Source organism: Bubalus bubalis, chromosome 14 (assembly GCF_019923935.1).
Source record: "Bubalus bubalis isolate 160015118507 breed Murrah chromosome 14, NDDB_SH_1, whole genome shotgun sequence".
NCBI lineage: Eukaryota > Metazoa > Chordata > Mammalia > Artiodactyla > Bovidae > Bubalus > Bubalus bubalis.
In genome coordinates this window covers 77,063,847-77,088,190 of record NC_059170.1, presented here as the reverse complement: position 1 = coordinate 77,088,190, position 24,344 = coordinate 77,063,847, and the positions used below count along the sequence as shown (strand labels likewise).

At 43.3% G+C, this 24,344-nt stretch overlaps 1 protein-coding gene across 2 annotated transcripts in view; it reads left to right on the top strand.

Moving 5' to 3' along the window:
* Positions 1–24,344, top strand: part of SPTLC3 (serine palmitoyltransferase long chain base subunit 3) — a 150,447-nt gene that overhangs the window by 71,226 nt on the left and 54,877 nt on the right. For both annotated transcript variants that reach the window (XM_006071072.4, XM_006071071.4), the window contains exons 5-7: positions 3,497–3,621; positions 6,402–6,495; positions 22,276–22,381. In XM_006071072.4, the coding sequence (XP_006071134.2) occupies positions 3,497–3,621; positions 6,402–6,495; positions 22,276–22,381 (325 nt within the window). The remainder of the gene's footprint in view (positions 1–3,496; positions 3,622–6,401; positions 6,496–22,275; positions 22,382–24,344) is intronic.

Genomic DNA, 24,344 nt, shown 5'->3' with positions numbered 1-24,344 from the left:
CTTTGTACTATCTTCAAAAAATAGTGGATATTACACCCTTCCGTGTGAGCTCAGTTGCTTCAGTCATGTCTGACTCTTTGCAACCCCATAGACTGTAGCCAGCCAGGATCCTCTGTCCATGAGGATCCTGCAGACAAGAATACTGGAGTGGGTTGCCATTTCCTTCTCCAGGGGATCTTCCCAACCCAGGAATCGAACTCGCGTCTCTTACGCCTTCGGCATTAGCAGGCAGATTCTTTTACCCTTCCAGCACATGTCAATCCAGACATTAAATTTTCATTGGTTAAAGTGAAATAAATGTCAAATAATCTGACTAAAACAGTAAAATTGTGTTTAGTAGAGAATATTTTCCAGAGCTTCAGTTTTAACATTTAAAGTAACTAAAATTTAAAAAAATGTAACACTCAGCTCTGCCATCGCATTAGCCATGTGTTGTTGATGGGTACAATACTGGACAGCAGAGACGTAGATCATAGAGCGACAGCAAGCATAAGACTATGGGAGCCTTGACGCTCTCCGTGAGGCCTGAGGGACTGTACATAACATGGGGAGAGGGGGTGCTAGATCTCCATACTCTCCTCCGTAGTGGCTGTATCCAAGTCTATTCCCACCAACAGTGTAGGAGGCTTCCCTTCTCTCCACACCCTCTCCGGCATTTCTTGTTTGTAGATTTTTTGGTGTTGGTTTGTTCTGGGGTGTGGGGCTTCCCACGTGGCATTAGTGGTGAAGAACTCACCCGCCAATGCACAAGACAGAACAGATGCGGGTTCATCTTTGGTTTGGGAAGATCCCCTAAAGAAGAGTGTGGCAACCCACTCCAATATTCTTGCCTGGAGAACCCCGTGGACAGAGGAGCCTGGTGGGCTACAGTCCATGTGGACACAAAGAGTCAGACATGACTGAAGCAACTTAGCGCACACACACACACACACACATTCTGGGGTGTGAGATGGCACCTTACTGTAGTTTTTTTATAGAATTGTATTTACTTATTTATTTTTGGCTTTGCTGGGTCTTTGTTGCTCCGCAGACTACTCTCTAGATGTGGTGCATGGCCTTTTCATTGTGGTGGTTCCTCGTTGCAGAACACAGGCTCTAGGGTGCTTGGGCTCAGTAGCCGAAGCACATGGGCTCAGTAGTTTTGCCTACTGGGCTCTAGAGAACAGATTCAATAGTTGCGGTGCATAGGTTCAGTTGCTCCACAGCATGTCGGATCTTCCCAAATCAGGGATCAAAACCGTGTCTCCTTCGTTGGCAGCGGGATTCCTTACCACTGAGCCACCACTGAGCTACAATGCAGGAAGCCCTCATTGTAGTTTTGATTTGCATTTCTCTGATAGTGATGTTGAGCATCTTTTCATGTGCCTCTTGGCCATCTGTATGCATATATAGGAATCTAGAAAAAATAGTACAGGTGAACCTATTTGCAAAGCAAAAATAGAGACATAGACAAAGAGAACAAAAGTATGGACACCAAGAGGGAAAGGGAGGGATCAAAAATTTGAGAGATTCAGATTGACATATATTCACTACTCTGTATAAAATATATAACTAATGAGAACCTATTGTAGAGAGAAGGGGGAAAAATAGTAAAAAAGAAATAATAATAAAAAAGAAGTGGTCAGAGAGTAAGCTTTTAAAGGTGGTAGAGTCGTAAAAATGTGAACTTTGGAGTTAGACTTGACTGTCTCTGTTGATTTTTATCTGTTACCTCTTCCCACTTCAGTTTTCTTATCTGTAAAGTAATAATACCTGCATTATTGGGCCCTTTAAATTAAATGAGATAACTTAAATAGTGGGCTTTGAAATCGAGCACATTCCAAAGGTTCAATAAATTATAGCTTGATTGCATGTATGAAAGTCATGAATTCTGCATTTAAGAGTGGGGAATCTCTGAGGGAGTTAGAATTTAATTATTTGTGGGGTGTAGGGTGGGAGGAAAGAGGAATTGTGGTATTTTTTATAAATTTTATTACATGATAAAACACATATATATAGAAAATTGCTCCAATCATAAGTATAAAGTTCAGTGGATTGTCACAAAACAAACATACCCACATAACCAGCACCAGGATCTAGAAACAAAACGTCTCAGTTCACTTCAGTTCAGTTGCTCAGTTGTGTCCAACTCTTTGCGACCCCATGAATCACAGCATGCCAGGCCTCCCTGTCCATCACGAACTCCCGGTGTTCACTCAGACTCACGTCCATCAAGTCAGTGATGCCATCCAACCATCTCATCCTCTGTCATCCCCTTCTCCTTCTTCCCCCAATCCCTCCCAGCATCAGAGCCTTTTCCAGTGAGTCAGCTCTTCACATGAGGTGGCCAAAGTACTGGAGTTTCAGCTTTAGCATCAGTCCTTCCAAAGAAATCCCAGGGCTGAGCTCCTTCAGAATGGACTGGTTGGATCTCCTTGCAGTCCAAGAGACTCTCAAGAGTCTTCTCCAACACCACAGTTCAAAAGCATCAATTCTTTGGTGCTCAGCTTTCTTCATAGTCCAACTCTCACATCCATACATGACCCCTGGAAAAACCATAGCCTTGACTAGATGGACCTTTGTTGGCAAAGTAATATCTCTGCTTTTCAATATGCTATCTAGGTTGGTCATAACTTTTCTTCCAAGGAGTAAGCGTCTTTTAATTTCATGGCTGCAGTTACCATCTGCAGTGATTTTGGAGCCCCCCAAAATAAAGTCTGACACTGTTTCCACTGTTTCCCCATCTATTTCCCATGAAGTGATGGGACCGGATGCCATGATCTTCGTTTTCTGAATGTTGAGTTTTCAGCCAACTTTTTCAGTCTCCTCTTTCACCTTCATCAAGAGGCTTTTTAGTTCCTCTTCACTTTCTGCATCTCAAAGCTCTTTGCATGCTTCCAACAAAAGTAACCACTTTTCTGACTTTTAGAACTTCTTTGGTGGCTCAGTGGTAAAGAATCCGCCTGCCAGGGCAGAGGCGGGGTTTCATCCCTGGGTTGGGAGGATCCCCTGGAGAAGGAAGTGGTAACCTACTCTAGTATTCTTGCCTGGGAAATCCCATGGACAGCCTGGCGGGCTGTGGTCCAAGGAGTCAGACATGACTTAGCAACTAAACAACAACAGAAATACCTAACTCCTAACACTAGTACTATTGGTTGCTTCTGTCTGTTTGTAAACTATAAATGGATTCATACAATATGTGTATATACATATCTGACTTTTTTCACTCAACCGCATATTTGTGATGTTTTCCATGTTACTGCGTGGGACATTAGTTTGTTTTTTTTCATCGCTGTGCTGAATTCTACTATATAAATACCCCCCCCCCATAGTGTATTGATCCATTCTACAGGGCATGAGTATTTGAATTGCTTCTATAATGGGTCTACGGCCAACAGACCTGCTATGAACACTCTTATATGTGTCTTTTGGTGATGGGTAAGTGTTGGAATTTGAGTTTTCAGTCTTCAACTTGTTGAGAACAGAAGACTCACCCACCCTATCATTTCATGTGCAGGAACCTTGGATAAGCATAAAGAGCTGGAGGATCTTGTGGCTAAGTTCCTGAACGTGGAAGCCGCTATGGTGTTTGGGATGGGATTTGCAACAAACTCAATGAATATCCCTGCACTCGTTGGAAAGGTGAGGCTTTGTTAACATAATTGTCTTCTGCTGTGTTATTCCTGAGACAATCTGAGTAGATCCTCTGTTAGATGTATAGCTGAGAAGTTTCTTTTCTTAGGATTGGATGTTCAACTTTTTGAATATATAGTACTATTACCAACCAGGGTCCTTTCCTAATCAATAGAAATTGATGAGACCAGACAAGGGATTAAGACAAGGCTTTAAGGGGGTCCCAGGAGCAAAAATAAGCAAGAGGTTCCCTTACTTGCTCACTCCCTGAAGGGGGATGATCTGGTTTCTTACATGGGGTGAGGATAGAGGTGAGGTCAGGCTAAAGGGATGGCTTAGGTGGTCTGCCCACTGCTGTGGTGATGTTGTGTGCAGGGACCATGTGCAGTACCCTGTTTTTGCTCCCAACACCCTGCTTTATCTGCTGGCTCTTCAGAAGTAGCAGTTGGGTTTTGTATTTTGTTGTCCATAATTTGCAGTGTATGCATACAGCTATTTTTTAGTCCCACAAAAAATAGTTTCTTTGTACTTTGTTGCTCAAGAACACAGAGAGGCTTGTCTAGGTGCAAGCTCTGCAGCAAAGTGTCCCAGGTCCAGGTCTGAGCCTGTGTCAGTACCAGAAGAGTCCAGCAAATTTCTTCATCATGATATTCCAGTTATAGAATCTCAGCCCTAGATGTGAGTCAAAATTCCTCTTCAGTGACAGTTTAGCAAGTTCTATTAAATTTCTAAGCTCCTGAGTCATCATGTTCAATGTAGCAAATGATTGTTAAGCATTTATTTTGACAAAACATTTTGCTTGTGTAATTCACTTTTTTATTCATTTAGTAAGTCACTTGTTGAGAATCTTCTGTGGCAAGATGTAGGGCATAGAAAGATGTATAAGACCGTTGTCCTGTAAATTCAGGTAGTTTACAATCTAATGGGGTATAGTGTCCAGCTCTATGCAATCGTATGAACAATAGCCCCCCATGCTCCTCTGTCCATGGGATTCTCCAAGCAAGAATACTGGAGTGGGTTGCCATGCCCTCCTCCAGGGGATCTTCCCACTCCAGGGATCAAACTCACATCTCTTATGTCCCCTGCATTGGCAGGTGGGTTATTTATTACTAGTGCCACCTTGGGATGAATATTACAGAAAAGGTGTGCCCATAGATGGGGAGGGACAAAATAATTCTTTCAAGAAAGGCTGGGATGCCTATGCAAAGAAGGTAACATAAGAAGAGAATCTGGTACTTATCTGTTTAGATAAGTAAGCTATTTCCTTAAGAGAAGGAAATGGAAGTATCATGTATAAAGCACTGAAGTTTAAAAGAATTAGAACAGAAGAGAATGGTTGAAGAAAAAATCAGAATGAAGACAGGTACCAAATTGTAAAGAACTTTGCAGCATAAATGGTGGTAGAGTTTTGGAAATTCTTCTGGAGAAAAATGGAGAGTTGGTTGCCTCATTTTCAGTAATCAAGTGCCGTAATCAGATTTCTGTTTTTAAAAATCTGACTCATGGCAACTAATACAATGCAATATATAATCTTTGATTGGATTCTGCACTGAAAAAAAACAAAAAAGAAGGAATGAAACTTCTACAAAAGACATCAAGACATTTTTAGGACCATTGGCAAAGTCTGATATATTAAGTGATGACTCCTTGTGACCCCATGGACTGTAGCCCATAGGATCCTCTGTCCATGGAATTCTCCAGGCAAGAATACTGGAGTGAGTAGCCATTTCCTTCTCCAAGAGATCTTCCCAACCCAGTAATCCAACCCCCATCTTCTGTACTGCAGGCAGATTCTTTAGCATCTGAGCCACCAGGGAAGCCCATTTTAAGTGATAGCATTGTATTAATGTTTAATTATGATCACTGCATCGTGATCATGTAGGAGAATGTCCTTTTTCATAGTGGATACATGCTAAAGAATTTGAGAGTGAGATATGATGATTTACAACTCTCATATGTTCACCAAAAAATTATAAATACACAATGTCTGGAGTATGGAGATGTGAGAATTTTGCTCCCTTTGGCCTCAAAAATTTAAAATGTATCATGTGTGAAATTTCTAAAATATACGGAAGAACTCAAAGATTCTGGCTGGCCACAAAGGAAAAAGGCTTTCTTCTTCTTTTTTTTTTTTTTTTTGCACGTCCCTGCATTTAAAATATGGTTGGGCAATTTCGTAATTTAGAAATCTTTAAATTAATAAAGAAAAATAGTTTATAAACATAAATTGATACGCATTAAATTAGACTGACCTTTTCTCCTTGCCTCAGACTGAATTGCCATCCATACTTTTCCAGATACAGTTTATAACTGTAAAGCAGTGATGCTTCTGTCTACGTGGATGTTACTATACTGTGGAATAGGAATCATAAAAGAAAAGCTTGAAATGTCTTGCAGGGGGAAAAAAAAATGAACTAACAACCCTACCTTCTAGTTGCAGTGCTTCAAAACCGTTTCAAATAATCCAGCAGGAACTGGAAAATCCTAGAAAATCCACGCCCCACCCAAAAGTATATTCATTTTCCTGCCAACCATCAATCCTGTAGCATAAAAATAATTCAAAAAGATGTTATTCCCTTAAGAAGATCCCCATCTCCATCAGCTAATTGCTCTTGAGGATCTTATCCATGCAAATATATAAACACCCATTTAAACTCTCGGCCTTTTAAAATTAAAGAGGGCTGTGGGAATCCATGTTACAGGTCTTGAAGTGAGCTCCTATTCCCACGTGTCTCTTCCCCTTGACTTTATTTATTGGCCTGTGTTCCATGTGCTTGTTTTCTACACAGGGATGCCTCATTTTAAGCGACGAGTTAAACCACGCATCCCTAGTGCTGGGGGCCCGACTCTCAGGCGCGACCATAAGGATCTTCAAACACAACAGTGAGTATCAGTGATTTTAACCAAGAGGTACCACTTGCTCCTAGACAAAAGTAAAGATTATTGATGCAGCTTTGTCCTTGCTCTTCAAACTGGGAACTTAGCTAATGAAACACGGTTATGTTTATATTCACAACTGGCTTGTTTACCTCCGGTGACCTGGAACAAATGGTTGAACTGCATTAAGCACCCAGATTGCTAAGTGTAACCCAAACATATTAGCGTCACTGTCATTAATGGTCTTACAAAGCGGCTGCTGAAGCTATGGCAGAGCTCTTAGAGTACGTACAATTATCAGGAGTGTAAAATTGCCTCCTTTTTTGTAACTGCCTTGGGGAAGTTTGGAGACTTAAGTTGTTTTTTTTTTTAGTTTAGTTTTTTTATCAAAGTATAGCTGATTTATAATGTTATATAAATTTATCATGTATATTGTTAATTTCTGCTGTACAGAAAAGTAACTCAGAAATGGCTTGGTGGTAAAGAATACTCCTGCCAATGCAGAAGACACAGGAGACTTGGGTTCGATCCCTGGATTGGGAAGATCCCCTGGAGGAGGAACTGGTAACCACTTCAGTAGTACTGCTTGGAAAATCCCATGGACAGAGGAGCCTGGTGAGCTCCAGTCCATTGGGGTTGCAAAGAATCACACATGACTGAGCATCCATGCAGTCATGCATAAGGTTTACCTCAGGGTACTGAGTATAGTCCTACACAGTAGGACCTTGTCGTTTATCCATTCTCTATGTAACAGTTTGCATCTACTGAAGTTCCAGTTCTTCCCTCCCCCATGCACCCTCTGTGAGTCTCTCTCTGTTTCATAGACAGGTTCATTTGTGTTATATTTTACTTTATTTTTTACTGAGTATTGTTGATTTACAATGTTGTGCCAATCTGCTATACAGCAACATGACTCAGTTATACATGTGTATACTTTTTTAATACTCTTTTCCATTATGGTTTATCACAGGATATTGAATATAGCTCCTTGTGCTATACAGTAGGACCTTGTTGTTTATCCATTCTAAATGTAATAGCCTTCCTTGGAGAGTCTACAAAGATGAAGATGATAGGTAGATAGGGTGATAAAACAGATGGGATGTGTTAATAGCACCGCAAGTATGCTATACGGCACGTGCTGTGCTGCGCTTAGTTACTTAGCTGTGTCCAGCTCTCTGCAACCCCATCAACTGTAGCCTGCCAGTCTCCTCTGTCCATGGGATTCTCCAGGCAAGAAACTAGAGTGGGTTGCCATGCCCTCCTCCAGGGATCTTCTCAACCCAAGGATTGAACCCAGGTCTCCAGCATTGCAGGCAGATTTTTTACCATATGAGCCACCAGGGAAGCCCAAAAATACTGGACTGTAGCCTATCCCTTTTCCAGGGGATCTTCCTGACCGAGTATTCAAACCGGGGTCTCCTGCCTTGCAGGCAGATTCTCTACCAGCTGAGCTACCAGGAAAGCCCAGTATACAGCATACATAAATTTACAACCATTGATTTTTTTTTCCCTAAGTATAGGCTTTGACCCAAACATCTGTATTCTTGTTTTATAGCCTACTATAATGTGGTCCTAGGCAAATTACTTAACCTTCTTAGATTGTTATTTACTAATTCCAAAAATAACCTCTATTATGATGCCTGATTCATGGTATGTTGGAAAAGAAATATAAAATGCCTGGTAATAGAAGCTACTGAATTGTTTGTACCTGCTGTGTTATTAGATGAATCTAAGTAAAAGGTATCTGGGTGTTCTTTGTAATATTCTTATTCTTGCAAATATTTTGCTAAGTTTGAAATTATCTTCAAACAAAATTGTAATTTCTTAGTCCTTTGCCAAAATTACAATGGAAGAATTTCAATTTATCTTCCAATTTTACAAAGCTCTTAAAACATTCAGTAACTTATTCTTCATGCTCTCTCTTTGGGCCCAAGAAAATAGATAACAGTTCTCATTTTTATCTTTTAATAAATGCTTACTGTGGTTATTTTATGTAAGCAACTAGCATTTACTGAGAATTTACACTGCACCAGATGCTGAGTTGATGATCTTTCCTTATGTACTTATTTAACCCTGTGGACAGCCCCATGAGGTTAGTACTAGTTTACAGATGAGTAAATTCAGGCTCCACAACAGGTTGCTTAATACTTGTCTAAGATCAGTGCTGCACTCAATATGCCAGCAAATTTGGAAAACTCAGCAGTGGCCACGGGACTGGAAAAGGTCAGTTTTCATTCCAATCCCAAAGAAAGGCAATGCCAAAGAATGTTCAAACTACCACACAATTGCACTCATCTCACACGCTAGCAAAGTAATGCTCAAAATTCTCCAAGCCAGGCTTCAACAGTACGTGAACTGTGAACTTCCAGATGTTCAAGCTGGATTTAGAAAAGGCAGAGGAACCAGAGATCAAATTGCCAACATCCATTGGATCATCAAAAAAGCAAGAGATTTCCAGATAAACATCTACTTTTGCTTTATTGACTACGCCAAAGCCTTTGACTGTGTGGATCACAACACACTGTGGAAAATTCTTAAAGAGATGGGAATACCAGACCACCTGACCTGTCTCCTGAGAAATCTGTATGCAGATCAAGAAGCAACAGTTAGAACTGGACATGGAACAGCAGACTGGTTCCAAATCAGGAAAGGAGTATGTCAAAGTTATATTGCAGAGTACATCATGAGAAATGCTGGGCTGGATGAAGAACAAGCTGGAATCAAGATTGCCAGAAGAAATATCAATAACCTCAGACACACAGATGACACCATCCTTATGGCAGAAAGCAAAGAACTAAAGAGCCTTTTAATGAAAGTGAAAGAGAAGAGTGAAAAAGTTGGCTTAAAACTCAACATTCAGAAAACTAAGATTATGGTATCCAGTCCCATTACGTCATGGCAAATAGATGGGGAAACAATGGAAACAGTGACAGACTTTATTTTGGGGGGCTCCAAAATCACTGCAGATGGTAACTGCACCCATGAAATTAAAAGACGCTTTTCCTTGAAGAAAAGTTATGACCAACCTAGACAGCATATTAAAAAGCAGAGACATTACTTTGCCAGCTAAGGTCCATCTAGTCAAAGCTATGGTTTTTCCAGTGGTCATGTATGGATGTGAGAGTTGGACTATAAAGAAAGCTGAGCGCCATAGAATTGATGCTTTTGAACTGTGGTGTTGGAGAAGACGCTTGAGAGTCCTTTGGACTGCAAGGAGATTCAACCAGTCCATCCTAAAGGAAATCAGTCCTGAATATTCATTGGAAGGACTGATGATGAAGCTGAAACTCCAATACTTTGACCACCTGATGCAAAGAACTGGCTCATTTGAAAAGACCCTGATGCTGGGAAAGATTGAAGGCAGGAGGAAAAGGGGACAACAGAGAATGAGATGGTTGGATGCCACCACTGACTCAATGGACATGAGTTTGAGTAAACTCCAGGAGTTGGTGATGGACAGGGAGGCCTGACATGCTGCAGTCTGTGGGGCTCACAAAGAGATGGACATGACTGAGCAACTAAACTGAACAAGACCCATTTCAGGCCTTTAGCCTCCAGAACTGTAAGATAGCAAATTTGTGCTATTTTAAAGCCATAGATTTGTGCTAATCTCTTACAGTAGAAAACTAATAGACTTTCAGTCTCAGATATACAAATCACTTGTTCTCTCTCACTAAAGTGCTCAACCCAACTTTTACCCATAAAGAATTCTCCCTGCTGCTGTATTTACATCAGAACACAACCACCTATAAGGGCAGGGCTAGTTTCAGTGTCCTTGGAACAACTTCTCATTAGAGATGTTCCAGAAATGAGATGGTATAAGGAGGGAAAAATAATTTAATTTAGTCACAGTAGGTAAGGTGTCAGTAGCTGCTGGCTGTCTTTATTGCTGGATGAGTTCTTGGATCGCAAAATGTGGGCAATTACTGTTCACCCTCCATTTCTGCGTGTTCCACATCCACTGGATTCAACTATCCACAGACTGGAAATATTTGAGAAAAAAACTTCCAGAAAGTTACAAAAAGCAAAACTTGAATTTATCCTGAAATAATCCTAAATACCTCAGTAAACAATGATATTTTAATCCTTAATAGGTACAAGTGCTGACTGAAATAAAGTAGAGATTTTTCAAAGTATCTGCTGAAGATATAAAGTTGCCTCCGTGTGTGTATAAGAGGTGTGCAACCAGGCCAGATAGGAGCTAATAACTTGTGAGATGGAGTTTAAGAATGGCCACCTTCATGACGTATTTAAAGTGATGAAAGAGAAGAATCTACAAACAATAAATCTACACAGCAATCTCATTCAGATTGGAGGATAAATCAAAAGCTTTCCAGGCAAGCAAAAGTTGAGAGAATTCAGCACCACCAAACCAGCTTTAGAACAAATGCTAAAGGAACTTCTCTAGGCAGGAAACATAAGAGAAGGAAAGGACCTACACAAAATAAACCCAAAGCAATTGAGAAAATGGCAATGGGATCATACACGTCAATAATTACCTTAACTGTAAATGGGTTAAATGCACCAACCAAAAGATACAGAATAACCGGGTGGAGGAGAACACGTGCATGCGTGGACTCCCACTTACCACATCACTCCGCCTAACCCCCCAAATTGTGTGTAATTATTTTATCCTGCTAGGTTAATCATATTTCCATTATGGCTTGCAATTGTAATTATCTTTTTTTTTTTTGGTCTGGCTACTGATTATGAAAACTGATAAACATCTTTTACTGTTGTGATTTTGTAACTATTATTCACTTAATACCGTTGTATCATGATTGGTCAACAGAAAATAATAGAATTCTATATCACTAAAACTACTATTTAATAGGAAAAGAAAAAGTCTTCCTCTCTGATCCCTGTCTGATGGGAATGTCCCAAGGCTTTGAGGAAGAAATGGAAGGCTTATTTATCAAAACTGAAGGTGGCTTCAAGAAAAGAGGAAAATGTAGCACTTCACGAGCAAAGAAAAAAAAAAAAACTATCTTAAATTATCAATAATGTCACACAAATAAAATTAAATGTAGCTGAGACAAATGTAAAATTCTACATTTGGGCTTGAAGAGTTTATTGCAGTATGAGAAAGAACTCTATAGTGGTTTGTGTGGAGGAAAAGTATTTTTGTTAACTGGGTGACATGATTGCTGAACAAGAAAAACTGAGTGGTGCGATTCTTTATTGGAAAGAGGAACGAACTGAACAAATGAATAAAGTCTGACTCATTGGAAAAAAGAATGGCCACCGAAACTGGAACGTTCTTGAACATCAGGATGTGTGTTCCACTTTGTTGGACTTTCCTTCACCTGTGTCCTCTGCTTACATTTAAGGGTACTGTCCTGACCTTGGAGGGAGAAGAGGTCCTATTTTTATGTAGATTAATACCAGAGGATACTTGCTTGTTATTTAGAGTAACTATGAATTAATCAGAATTGTGGGTCCTTGAATTTTTATATTCTGTATGGGAAAAAGATATACCTGAAGTATAGTTAAGACTATTCAGACCGTCATAATAAATGTTGAATCCTGTGTGACGGGGTTTGACCAATAACTTTGAGCTATTCATCATTTCCCTGCCTGCCTGCTAAGTCGTCTAGGTGGAGTCCAACTCTTTGTGACCCCGTGGACTGTAGCCCACCAGGCTCCTCTGTCCACGGGATTCTCCAGGCAAGAATCCTGGAGTGGGTTGCCACACCCTCCTCCAAGGGATCTTCCTGACCCAGGGACTGAACCCGCGTTTCCTGTCTCTTGCATCGGCAGGCAGGTTCTTTCACTACCAGCGCCACCGGGGAAGCCCCCATCATTTCTCTGCTGCTGCTGCTAAGTCGCTTCAGTCGTGTGTCCGATTCTTTGCGACCCCATAGACGGCAGCCCACCAGGCTTCCCCGTCCCTGGGATTCTCTAGGCAAGAACACTGGAGTGGGCCGCCATTTCCTTCTCCAATGCAGGACAGTGAAAAGTGAAAGTGAAGTCGCTCAGTCGTGTCCAGTCGACTCTAGCGACCCCATGGACTGCAGCCTACCAGGCTCCTCCGTCCATGGGATTTTCCAGGCAAATCCCCCCAAATCAGAATGAGGAACTGAAAAGACTAAAAGAAGGAAAGTTCTGAAAGGAAGGTAATACTCTCTAAGGAAAAATAAACAACACTTAAGTCTATTTTTAGCAGAATCTACCACCAGGGATTAGCTCTTCCTCCAACAGAGTCAGACACGACTGAAGCGACTTAGCAGCAGCAGCAGCAGCAGCAGCAGCAGATAGCAGATGTGGACAGTTACTGTCAGCCTTCCACTTCTGCCTGCTCCACAGTCATCAGATTCAGCCAACCACAGACTGAAATTATTCAGGAAAACATTTTCCAAAAAGTTAAAAACACAAAACTTGGACTCCCTGGGGGTTTAGTGGTTAGAAATCCACCTGCCAATGCAGGGGACACAGGTTCAGTCCCTGGTCCTGGAAGATCCAACATGCGGAGGAGCAACTAGCGGGTAGCTTCTGCTTGCCACCACTGGAGAAAGTCCATGCACAGCAAAGAAGGCCTGGCAAGGCTAAAAATAAGTAAGTAAACAAATAAAATTTTTTAAAAAGCAAAACTTTATCACATGCTGGCAACTATTTGTACAGGATTTACATTGTATTAGGTATTATAAAGAAAGCTGAGCGCCAAAGAATTGATGCTTTTGAACTGCGGTGTTGGAGAAGACTCTTGAGAGTCCCTTGGACTGCAAGCAGATACAATCAGTCTATCCTAAAGGAGATCAGTCCCAAATATTCATTGGAAGAACTGATGTTGAAGCTGAAACTCCAATATTTTGGCCACCTGACGCGAAGAGCTGACTCATTTGAAAAGACCCTGATGCTGGGAAAGATTGAGGGCGAGAGGAGAAGGCGGATGGCATCACTGGTTCAATGGACTTGAGTCTGAGTAAACTCCGGGAGTTGGTGATGGACAGGGAAGCCTGGCATGCTGTAGTCCATGGGGTTGCAAAGAGTTGGACCTGACTGAGCGACTGAACTGAACTGAACTGAACTGAGGTATTATAAGTAATCCAGAGATGATTTAAATTATATGGGAGGATGTGCATAGATTATATACAAGCACTATGCCATTTTATATAACTGACTTAAGTATCTGTAGATTTGTGAGTCCACAGAGGTTCCTGGAACCAGTCCTTTGTGGATACCAAGGGACAATCATGTTGAGATCCCAATGATCATTTATTCAACATTCAGTGCTGCTAAGCGCTGTATTAAGCCTTTTATATAATCAGCCATTTAAATTTAACAAAAATCCAGATTATATTTCTCTTCACTATTCTCACTTATTAAGGGAGAACTAGGTTCAAAGTGACTGAATGACCTGACCAAGGACACACACAACATACGGTGAGAGTCAAAATTCAAACCCAAGTCTGTTGCTCCTGTCTTGGTTCATTTTCCCCAGGAACAGACCTGAGACATGATGTGAAGGCAAGTCCTTTCCTGAGGAAGTGATCCCAGGATGCAGGCAGATGAGCAGGGGATGAAGACAGGGAAGGGAGGCATCCAGGAAAGACTGTGCTGTCTACCACAACAGACAGCTGGGAGCAAGTCTACCAGGAGGCTCTGGCACCAGAGTGAGCTGCCTCAGTGTCGCCCCACCTGAAGAGTGGGAGCCGCAGGATTTACCCACCAGTTCCCACTTGTTGGTTGGTTGAGGGCTGTCCTGACTCAGGCTGAGTACACTCCTGCAGCCAGAAAGAAATCTCTTGGACAAAGAATAGCCTGTGTTTGCAGTGAGAGGACCCAGGTGCATGGATATCTCTGGATGATACTCTTCCACTCTTGCTAAGTCCAGCTACTGCCAGACCCCATGCAGGACCCAGAGAGAGACATGGATTCTCATGTGAAAATCAATCTAGTGTGATGTCTTATCCTGTTAGCAGCCTGTTAACCCAGAAGCTGGAGTCTGGCCTCTGGCACCATGCTAAAAAGCAGCCTGTTAACCCAGAAGCTGGAGTCTGGCCTCTGGCACCATGCTAAAAATATCTCCCTGCACCGTCTACTGCGGGTAGCTCCAGGGAAACAGCCAACAGTTAGTTTGCATCTGTGACTCATCAGAGCCATAAAACAGACTCTCCAGCCATCTCACAGCACTGGCCAAGGCATCAGCTCCAACCAGGGCCCCACAGGCTTGGTCTCCTTCATGATTCTGGTGCGTTGAGGAAATAGGTCCAAGCACCGTGGGGTACCTGGAGGCCTTTAGTGAATGCGTCATCTGGGCTGAGTATATCATCACCCTGAGAATTCCAGGACCTCAAATCCTGGGTGAATTTCAACTTTCTAGAAAGGTCAACCTCTGCTTTCAGAGGTCTGTGGAAATCAATCAGAACTGAGTTTTGTTTTTGCTTTTTCTGAACCTGCTCACTTTACTGGTAAATGCATAGGATGTAGATTCTAGGATAATGTTTCCTCAACTTTAATGACGGAGAAGGCAATGGCACCCCACTCCAGTACTCTTGCCTGGAAAATCCCATGGATGGAGGAGCCTGGTAGGCTGCAGTCCATGGGGTCGCTAAGAGTTGGGCACGACTGAGAGACTTTACTTTCACTTTTCACTTTCTTGCATTGGAGAAGGAAATGGCAACCCACTCCAGTGTTCTTGCCTGGAGAATCCCAGGGACGGAGGAGCCTAGTGGGCTGCCCTCTATGGGGTCACACAGAGTCGGACACGACTGAGGCGACTTAGCAGCAGCAGCAGCAGACTTTAATGTACAAGGAGGCACTGTGTGGCGACTTGTTAAAATGCAGAGTCCAGACTCAGATCTGGGCAAGGGCCTGAGCATCTGCCTTTGCAACAAGCTCCCAGGTGATGCTGCTGTTCCAGGTGCTGGGCCACACCTGGGGCAGAGAGGCTGTGCATAAGCTCCAGACTCGAGTGAGTCACAAAGGGCTTCTTGAGCTGGTCTTGAAGAGGAGAAGCAGTCTTTTCAACTAGAAGAGTTGCATGAGGTCAGAGGAATGGGCAGGCCAAGAATTTGGAGTGGTTTGGGGGAAAAAAAAGTTGAGAGGAAGAACCGGGATTCTTTCTAGAGGCATTCACAGGCCACGAGGACGGGGAACAAAGGATGCAGTGTCTGTTGGAACACTTGGGGCCCTGCCTCTTCTGAGGGCTCACGAGTGTCATTTGAGTGGAAGATCAAACCTATAAACATCACTTAGGTTACTTTACAAGCCACAGCCTTTTAGATCTCCAGGCTCTTGAACTAGATTTTCACTTTAATAAATAAAGCAATTGCCTCTATACCTTTTAACAGTAAGAGTATTGAACCCTTGCTGGAATGAAACTTTCACATGCACGCACTCATTTCAACCTCAGCTACACAACAAGGCACCTACCGATTACCCCTTGCTCCAGATGAAGAAAAAAGGCACGCGCTGGTGAGGTGACTTGTTCAGAGACAGAGCTGGAAAGAGGCAGAGATGAGATGTAAATCAAGGAGGTCTGAGTTCAGAGTTCCCCTTTGAAACACAATGAACTTAGACCTCCTTTCCACTCCATGCCTCCCCCAGATGGAAGGGTGATGTACGCAATAGGCTGCCGCTTCCATCTCTTATGCAACTCTCCCGGGTCAGGGCAGCTGGGTCAGGAGGAGGCAGGCAGCACTCACTGGGCACCTTTGGCTGCCCCACGACCTGAAACACAGCATCTAGGTGCTGACTCAGGCTCCCACTTTGCTCCCTGAGTCAAGGCTCACCTTCCTGCCCTGATCCCACTCACCCAAGGATCCCACTCAGTCTATTCCCACAGGCCCTTGCCTGAGGATCCAAGACCTCCATGCTGTATCAGGCCCTGAACCTGAGTGCATGGAACACCCTGTCCCTTTATGCAGACTCTGTCTGCTCATCTCATGTCCCCAAGGCCAGACATTTCTGCGATGACCCTCTCCCCTGCCTCCAGCAACCAGCACACCCTCAAACCTCAACCCAACTCCTCTCCTCCCTGCTGCCCTTTGCCCTCTTCCAGGAACCTCACCTTGCTTCTTTGACTTACAAAAGCCCACGTGATACCTGCCTGCATATTTATAGATCCATCCAGAAGACCTGAACCAAAGTATGTATCCAAACTGCTTTGCAAAGGCACCACTTCTCCAGGACATCAGAAATGCCCTCACCAATCTTGCAGAGGAGACTCTATAAATGTGACTTGAGAAGAACATTTGCTTTGCTTGCCAGAAGTGGCCATTATGATCATGTTTCCCCCCAAAGGCTATACAGGGGAGCAGTCCCCCCAAAACCGTCTTATAAGTAAGACTAGGGAACTTCCCTGGAGGTTCAGTGGTAAAGACTTCACCTTCCAATGCAGGCGGTGCAGGTTCCATACCTGGTCGGGGAGTTAAGATCCACAGGCCCTGTGGATCTTCACCAGGACTTAAAACAGAAGCAATATTGTAACAGATTGAATAAAGACTTTAAAAATGGTCCACACACACACAAAGTATTTTTTCAAAAAAGTAAGAATATTTTATCATTAGTCACAGTTGCTTTAAGTATCTGTTGCTTGATAGTTCACATTTGGGCTCAATATTGGAGGAAGCCACTGAGTGTCTCTGAAGGCACCCAAGGACGCGGGGCGGGGGGTGAGGGGATGGGTGGGTGGAAGAATTAGAAAGAGAAACAAGTAGCATTTCTTCATCATCCAACCATCTTTTCACTTAAGAAGCAGCTATTGAGCTGCTGAGTATCTTTTGTCTGTAGGCATGAAAAGATTTGGGCAAGCATCCCACAGAGCAGGGAGCCAGAGGATGTATCCAAATGCACTGCAGGCAGGTTTCCTGGAGTTCTGGGGGGTGGAGGTGAATTGCCAGCACACTGGGCAGCGTCTGGGAAGCACAGCCTTCCATGCGGCCCCCACCGCAGGCCTGGGATGAGCCAGCAGGGCGGGGCAGTGAGGGATGGCTGGGGACAAAGTTCTCCTGTCTCAACAAAAGCTCAGTTGCACAAGAGATGAGGAAAGAGGCGGCCGTGGCAGGAGAAACCGTGTAGGCACTGTACAAGGGAGTTAAAAAGAGGCCAGGGACCCAGTTCTAATCTCTAGGAAGAGGCTCTTTGAATTACACCAAACCTGCCTTCTGAGATGATTATGGCTTCTTTGTAATCGTCTTTGACTTGGGCTCTCTTCTCAGTGTCTGTGTAGATCCCAGAAGCTTGCTGATATTATCAGGGCTTTGAATTCAAAAACAGGTGCAGGAACTGACACAGACAGTCATTGCCACCTAAGGCTGGTTGGAGCTTTGGGCACAAAGATGGGCTCTTCCTGGGATTTACTAATTCCTTAACTGGTGACAAACTAGGCAGCTTTGAGCCAGAATGTAGCCCCCAGGTTACATCTCATCACCCACCATGCCAGCTCCCTTCTCTCATCCTGTCATAAACCAAAGGAACCCGCCTTGATGAGCCAGATGTGGTGGTGAATAACATCTCAGGCACTGTCGTTACTCAACGTTGTGATGACTGCAAGTCCATATTGTGTCATTATGACTTTGTAACAACACGGTACGATAGCACTGTGTGGGTGCACCTGGACGGCGTCAAATGTACTCTTCTAATTTCCCTAACTCAAGTTTTTTTTATACTCTGACCAGAAACTGATTTGTTTAGGCTGAATCTTTTTTTCTGGTTTGTTTTGGGTTTTATTGGTTTGACAAACTTCTGACTTTAGTTTGCTTATCTGAAAACAGCCAAAACCTAATTCTTGCTTACTTCTCAGAGGTGTCATAGGGATTAACATAATGTGAGTATAAGTACTTTAATAAGTATTATTATTCGAAAATCCCTTGCAGATGTTAGCACATGATTTGCTGAAACAGTAGACTCTCGTAACACCTGCAGAACATAAGCCATAATCCCCTGAATCCTACAGGTCTGTAACCCACACTGTAGAATTATACAGTAAGAACCCGAGAATCAGAATGTTACCATGTTACCAGATGTTACCATGGGCCCAGAATCCTACAGTGAGTGAGGTCATACCTCTCTGTGTCTAGCCTCAGTGATTCTGTAAAGAGGTTAGCTAGTTTATCCCCCAAGGGGAAAACATGACTGACTGATTCTCCCTTTGCGCAAGGATAGTGGGTGGACACCAGGGGTCTTCTCAAGTTCCGCTAAAAACTTCTCCCCAAAGAGCTGTCCATTCATGACAAACACGATGAGTTCCCTGCTGTCTGCAAAATGCAGCAAACACATCAATGGCATTTGCAGGCTGTCTGATATTAGAAGAATGGATGGAAACATTTCTTTTCCTTAGTGGTGTTGACTTAAACTCCCAAACTCAGCCTCTAAGATGTATGTGACCTTTTTGACTGCATGCTGCTGCTGCTGCTGCTAAGTCGCTTCAGTCGTGTCCGACTCTGTGCGACCCCATAGACGGCAGCCCACTAGGCTCCTCCGTCCCTGGGATTCTCCAGGCAAGAACACTGGAGTGGGTTGCCATTTCCTTCTCCATGAAGAGTATGATAATCTAGGCATGTGCAGATTTTTCAAAAGCTTAGAATATCGATTTTTTTTTCATTACAAATATAGAGTGTGATAAACTTTGATGTTCATCTACAGTGGTGATATCTCCACTAAGAGAGCAGTCATCATTCTATTCTCCTCCAGAAGTTTGCCCCTTTGCAATCTCCCATCTCTTCCCTAGGCAACTAACTACTGGGAGAATATTGATTTTTAAATGACTTATAATTTAGTTCACTTGGGTTTTCTTTTATTACTGGAATCACACTCATCATGTATTATTTCTGTATAAAGACTTGTAAATTCCAAGTCCCGGGAGGAAAAGCCCTTTAAACAGTTCTGCTTAGACTCATCATCTCTTTATTCTCTGAATCATCATCTCTTTATTCTCTTCAGCAGCTTACAGGAAAGGGAAATGGTTTCTCCAACCACAAGGGTTCATTCAACACTTTAGGAGCCCAGCCGAAAGCAAAAAGTCAATAAAAGTGAAGGGCTGTTATCCCTGAAATTCTCAAAGAAAGCTGCTTTTTGTTTCCTTGGCTGCCCTCTAGTGGTCAATGATGCAGAAACATACTGCATCTTAGGTCATGACTCAGAAGATGTACCTGCCTGTCTTTAAAACAAAAGCTAAAAAGACAGTTACTTAAAGAAATACTACTGGAAGCATGAGGAAACTGTCCTTACTTATAATTCATATTTAGATCCCAAAGTGTCATTCCCTTTCCTGTTTCCTGGTCTACAATCCTTTCTGTGAAAAGATAAAGGATTCAACTATTACATATCAAATTAGCTCTAACACTGAGCATTGCTGCTGCTGCTGCTGCTGCTAAGTCGCTTCAGTCGTGTCCGACTCTGTGTGACACCATAGATGGCAGTCCACCAAGCTCCCCCGTCCCTGGGATTCTCCAGAAAAGAATACTGGAGTGGGTTGCCATTTCCTTCTCCAATGCATGAAAGTGAAGTGAAAGTGAAGTCAAACACTGAGCATTAGGACTAGGCTAAAAGGATGAATAAGATAAGGTCCCTGCCTTCCCTGGAGGATAGACATGAACTTAAATAATGAGCAATGTGATGAGTGCTTAAAAATAGAATAGACGAGACTGTATCTGTTTTCTGGATAAGTTCATTTCTGTTGCTTTTTAGATTCCACATATAAGTGATGTCATATGGCATTTGTCTTTGTCTGACTTACTTCACTTAATATGCTAATCTCTACATCCATCCATGTTGCTGCAAATGGCATTATTACAGCTGAGTAGTATTCCATTGTGTATGTTTACCATATCGTCTTAAACAACAAAGTCCCACTGTAGTGCACAGGAGACTGTTCAACAGCCTGATAGACCATAATGGAAAAGATTACAAAAAGGAATGCATATATGTATAACTGAATCACTTTGCTGGAGAGCAGAAATGGATACAACATTGTAAACCAACTATACTTCAGTAAAAACAAAAATTTTTTTAAACAGAATAGACAAATATATATATATATATATATATATATATATATATCATTAAGGACACAAGGAAGAAAGAAAGCCTGCTGTATTGGCCAAAAGAGCTCTAGTGGAGTCTTGCGTGATGGGTAGATGTTCTCCAAACAGACAAGAGAGGGAAAGTGTGTCAGACAGATGAGAGGCTGTGTGTTGAAGAATGTTGAGAAATAATATCAGGAAGATAGCCAGGAGCTAGGTTAGGAAGGGCCTTTGGAGGCTGCGTTCATTCGCTATTTCTGCAACAAACAGCCTCGAACCCTCAGTAGCACCCAGTAAATATCCCTGATTTTTCCCACGTGACTGAAGGTGGGCTGGGCTAACTGTCCTACTTGGGCCCCTCCTGGGACCAGCTGGGCTAGCCCTGGGGGTGTTCTTTTCCTGTTACTGGCAGAAGCACAAGAGGAAAAGCAGAAACACAGAAGGTCTCTTCAGGCCATACTCAGAACTCACCTGCTCTCTCTTCCCTGGATCCTATTAGCCAAAGCAAGTCATTGACTGAACCCAAGTCAGAGGCAGGAAAACATCCTCCACCTCTTTAGTGGGAGGGCTGTGAGCTTACATGTCAAAGGACTCGAATGTGCGGAGGGTAGGAATTAGGGCCAATAATGGCACCTGCTGTAAGTTCTACCTTGGAAATGTTGGGTTTGAGGTACTTATGCATTTTTCTAAAATGTGGTTGGAAAACGTAGCTCAAAATACAGATCTGCTGTATAGGAATGGAGTCTAGATGACAGTGGATACATGTATATGTATGCTTGATTCATTTTGCTATACAGCAGAAACTAACACAGCATTGTAAATCAACTATACTTCAGTTAAAAAGTTAATTTAAAAATGTTAAAATCAAAGTAGAGAATTTTCATTGAAAAAAAAAAAAAAAGGGCTGGCTTTGAGTGATGGATCCAGGAGTCTCAAGACCCCACTCACCAAACTTGTGGACCCCCTCCCATGCCAACTGGTCCAGAACCTCTAGGGGTGAGACTGGGGGTGTGCATGTTAACTAGGTCCCCAGACGATGCTTCATATTGTCTGAAGTCCGAGCCCCCCTGGTAGACAAGTGACATGAAAATGACACTGCCTTAAAGTTTTGAAGCAAGCCTGGGACTGCTTTACTCGAGAATGTGGCCTCCACGCCGCATCCATTCACCCACCCCCCCAAAGCTTAGGCACTGAGACCCCTGCAGGCCAAACACGCTGCCCCTCGAGCAAACCCAGCTAAACTCTCCCAAGATGGTGCCTAAAGGATCGACCGGTGAGTGTTAGATAATGACATCTCTCCAGGCTAGCTTTAACCTGGCAACAAATCTTCAGCCTAAGAAATGCATTTTGTGCATTTTTTCAATCTCTAAGAGGCGCCATGGAAGAGCCTGTGAAACCACGGGTAGTGGAGGTTAGTGGAATAAACCTCCACTAGAGGCTTATTCGGAGAAGGCAATGGCACCCCACTCCAGTACTGTTGCCTGGAAAATCCCATGGATGGAGGAGCCTGGTAGGCTGCGGTCCATGGGGTCACACAGAGTCGGACACAACTGAAGCGACTTAGCAGCAGCAGCAGCAGCAGAGGCTTATTCTCCCTGCTTGGAAACCCAACCTTTCATCTTGTCAGAGTTAAATTTTACTAAGAAATAGACTGCTCTCTCACCTCCAGTTGTTCTTTGATTCCAGCTTTGCTCTCTGAAAATTCAGGCCCAAGCCTGAGTGTAAAATATCTGACTCCAACTCCATAATTTAAAAAAAAATAAAGAAGGAAGAAAAGAAAAACCCTTTCATGACTCCAAATTTTTTGTATTATTTAAAGACATGCAGAGCCTAGAGAAGCTTCTGAGAGATGCAGTCATCTACGGCCAGCCTCGAACCCGCAGAGCTTGGAGAAAGATTCTCATCCTAGTGGAGGGCATCTACAGGTAGGTGAACAACCAGAGACCTGTTCACACACTGAGGCGCATGGCGAGCTGACAAGTGGGGCAAGGCTGACCTCTCCTAGTGAAAGAGACGAATGAATGAGATAAAGGGGAGATGAAGGGACCTGAGCCAAAGCCACCAATGTGAGCTGTCAGGGGTTGGCTCACCTGACCTGTCCATGACCATACCTACGGTGGAGCACCTCAGAGGCTGGTGTACTGGAGAAAGTGTCTTCAGAAACATCCTTACTAATGGTGCTAACTTGCATTGATTCCTCCCACTACCCTTGGCTGCCCCACAGTTTCAAAGACCTCTGGGGCTGGGTTACTCAACTTCAGAACACTCTTTGCCTTTACGACAGAGGCAGGAAAGTAGGTACTGCTGATGGGAGCTCAGCTGCCCCTAATTCAACAGTGTACCCAAAGTCTAGTTGCTCCTTGAACTTGGCCAGTTGTTGGCATCAGAACACAAAAGGCCTGCACGTTTTCCTCAAGGTAAGGCTAACCCGGAGCGCAATTCTTGATTCAGAGCTGGGAAGAGGAGATGGTTTTTGCATCTGAAGACATGTTCAGTCTTCTCTCAGCTTGTGGGCTGAGCAGACACAACACCCTCTAAGCCGGTCAGAACTGCACTTTCATACTGAGGGTTGCAATTGAATTTGCTTCATTCTCTAAATTGATGATTGTTACTAAAGTCGAAATTGCCCCAAACCCGGCTTATGTCGGATGCCCTAATCCATGAGTCAACGAAGTTGCTCATTCCTAAATCAATGCTCAGTCCTAAAGTCAGAAGAATCAAGGGCGATACTTCCAATGATTATAATTATGGAAAGATGAACAATATTGCAAGGAAGGGAGTGAGGACTTAAATTCCCAACAAGACGGAATGTGGTTGCGAAGGAAGTCTGCGATCAGGAGCAGCATTTCTTCCCGTTGCCAAGGGCACCACCCGAGCATACCTGTCAATTGTCATTTGTCACAGCCACAACAGAGCACTGCTGCCCCAGGTGGGCAGAGGCCAGCGATGATGCCAACCCCCTTACAGCACACAGGGTGGGCCCTGCAACAGGGAGTTACTTACAACACACGGGGTGGGCCCTGCAACATGCTCAACAAGCCAACAGTAACGAGGGTGAGAAGCCCTGCTATAGACTCATGTAACCAACCACAGGCCCGGAACTTGCGACTTTTAGGAAATAATCTCGATTTGACTCTCAGGCTGTCACGACCTCCAGCTTGGGTCTTTCTCCCTGTGAGATCTGTGCCAGATGCCAGCCTGGGAGGAGAGCCCTTATCTAAACACCTGTCAGTCAGGCCTGGACTGGTGGGAGGGCGGATCAGCTGAGCCAGAGATGGGCATCTCCCTGAAGTAGAATAACAGAACCCAACTGCAAACAAACAGAACTCAGCTCCAATAAAAGGAAGTTGTGTGTTCTGAGTACTTTGATCATGGCTGAATTAAGCAGACCACCGGCATTTCACTGTCAAATAGTCCCATCAGTTACAGAAAGAAACCCCTTGGTAATGGCTATGCTGGGGCTAGGTCCTACCTGATATCAGCAAAATCAGCAATCAACAAATGCACCGCTACTTCCCAGAGATGTATTATGGGTGTATACCTTGTTAACATCCACGTGAATCTTCCTTAGAATTTTCACTCTCAGATCTTTTTAATTTCTGTCTGTGGTTTGCCCCATGGGCAAAGTCCCCCTACCACAGACAGCTCACATAAATCAATTTTTTCAAAACTCCCAAAAAGAGTAGTCAGCCAAATCAGTCTCAAGGTAGGTATCAAGGTAGAAAAGTCTAGATACCAAATCCTAGAAGTCAATAAACTCCACAACAGCAGGTATAATAATAATAGTAGTAGCAATGATACTACCACCATCCATAGATCATGAAAGTATTAATATGTATATAGAGAAGACAGGGAGTCAGGATTTGCAGGGAGGCCTGGACATGGGCA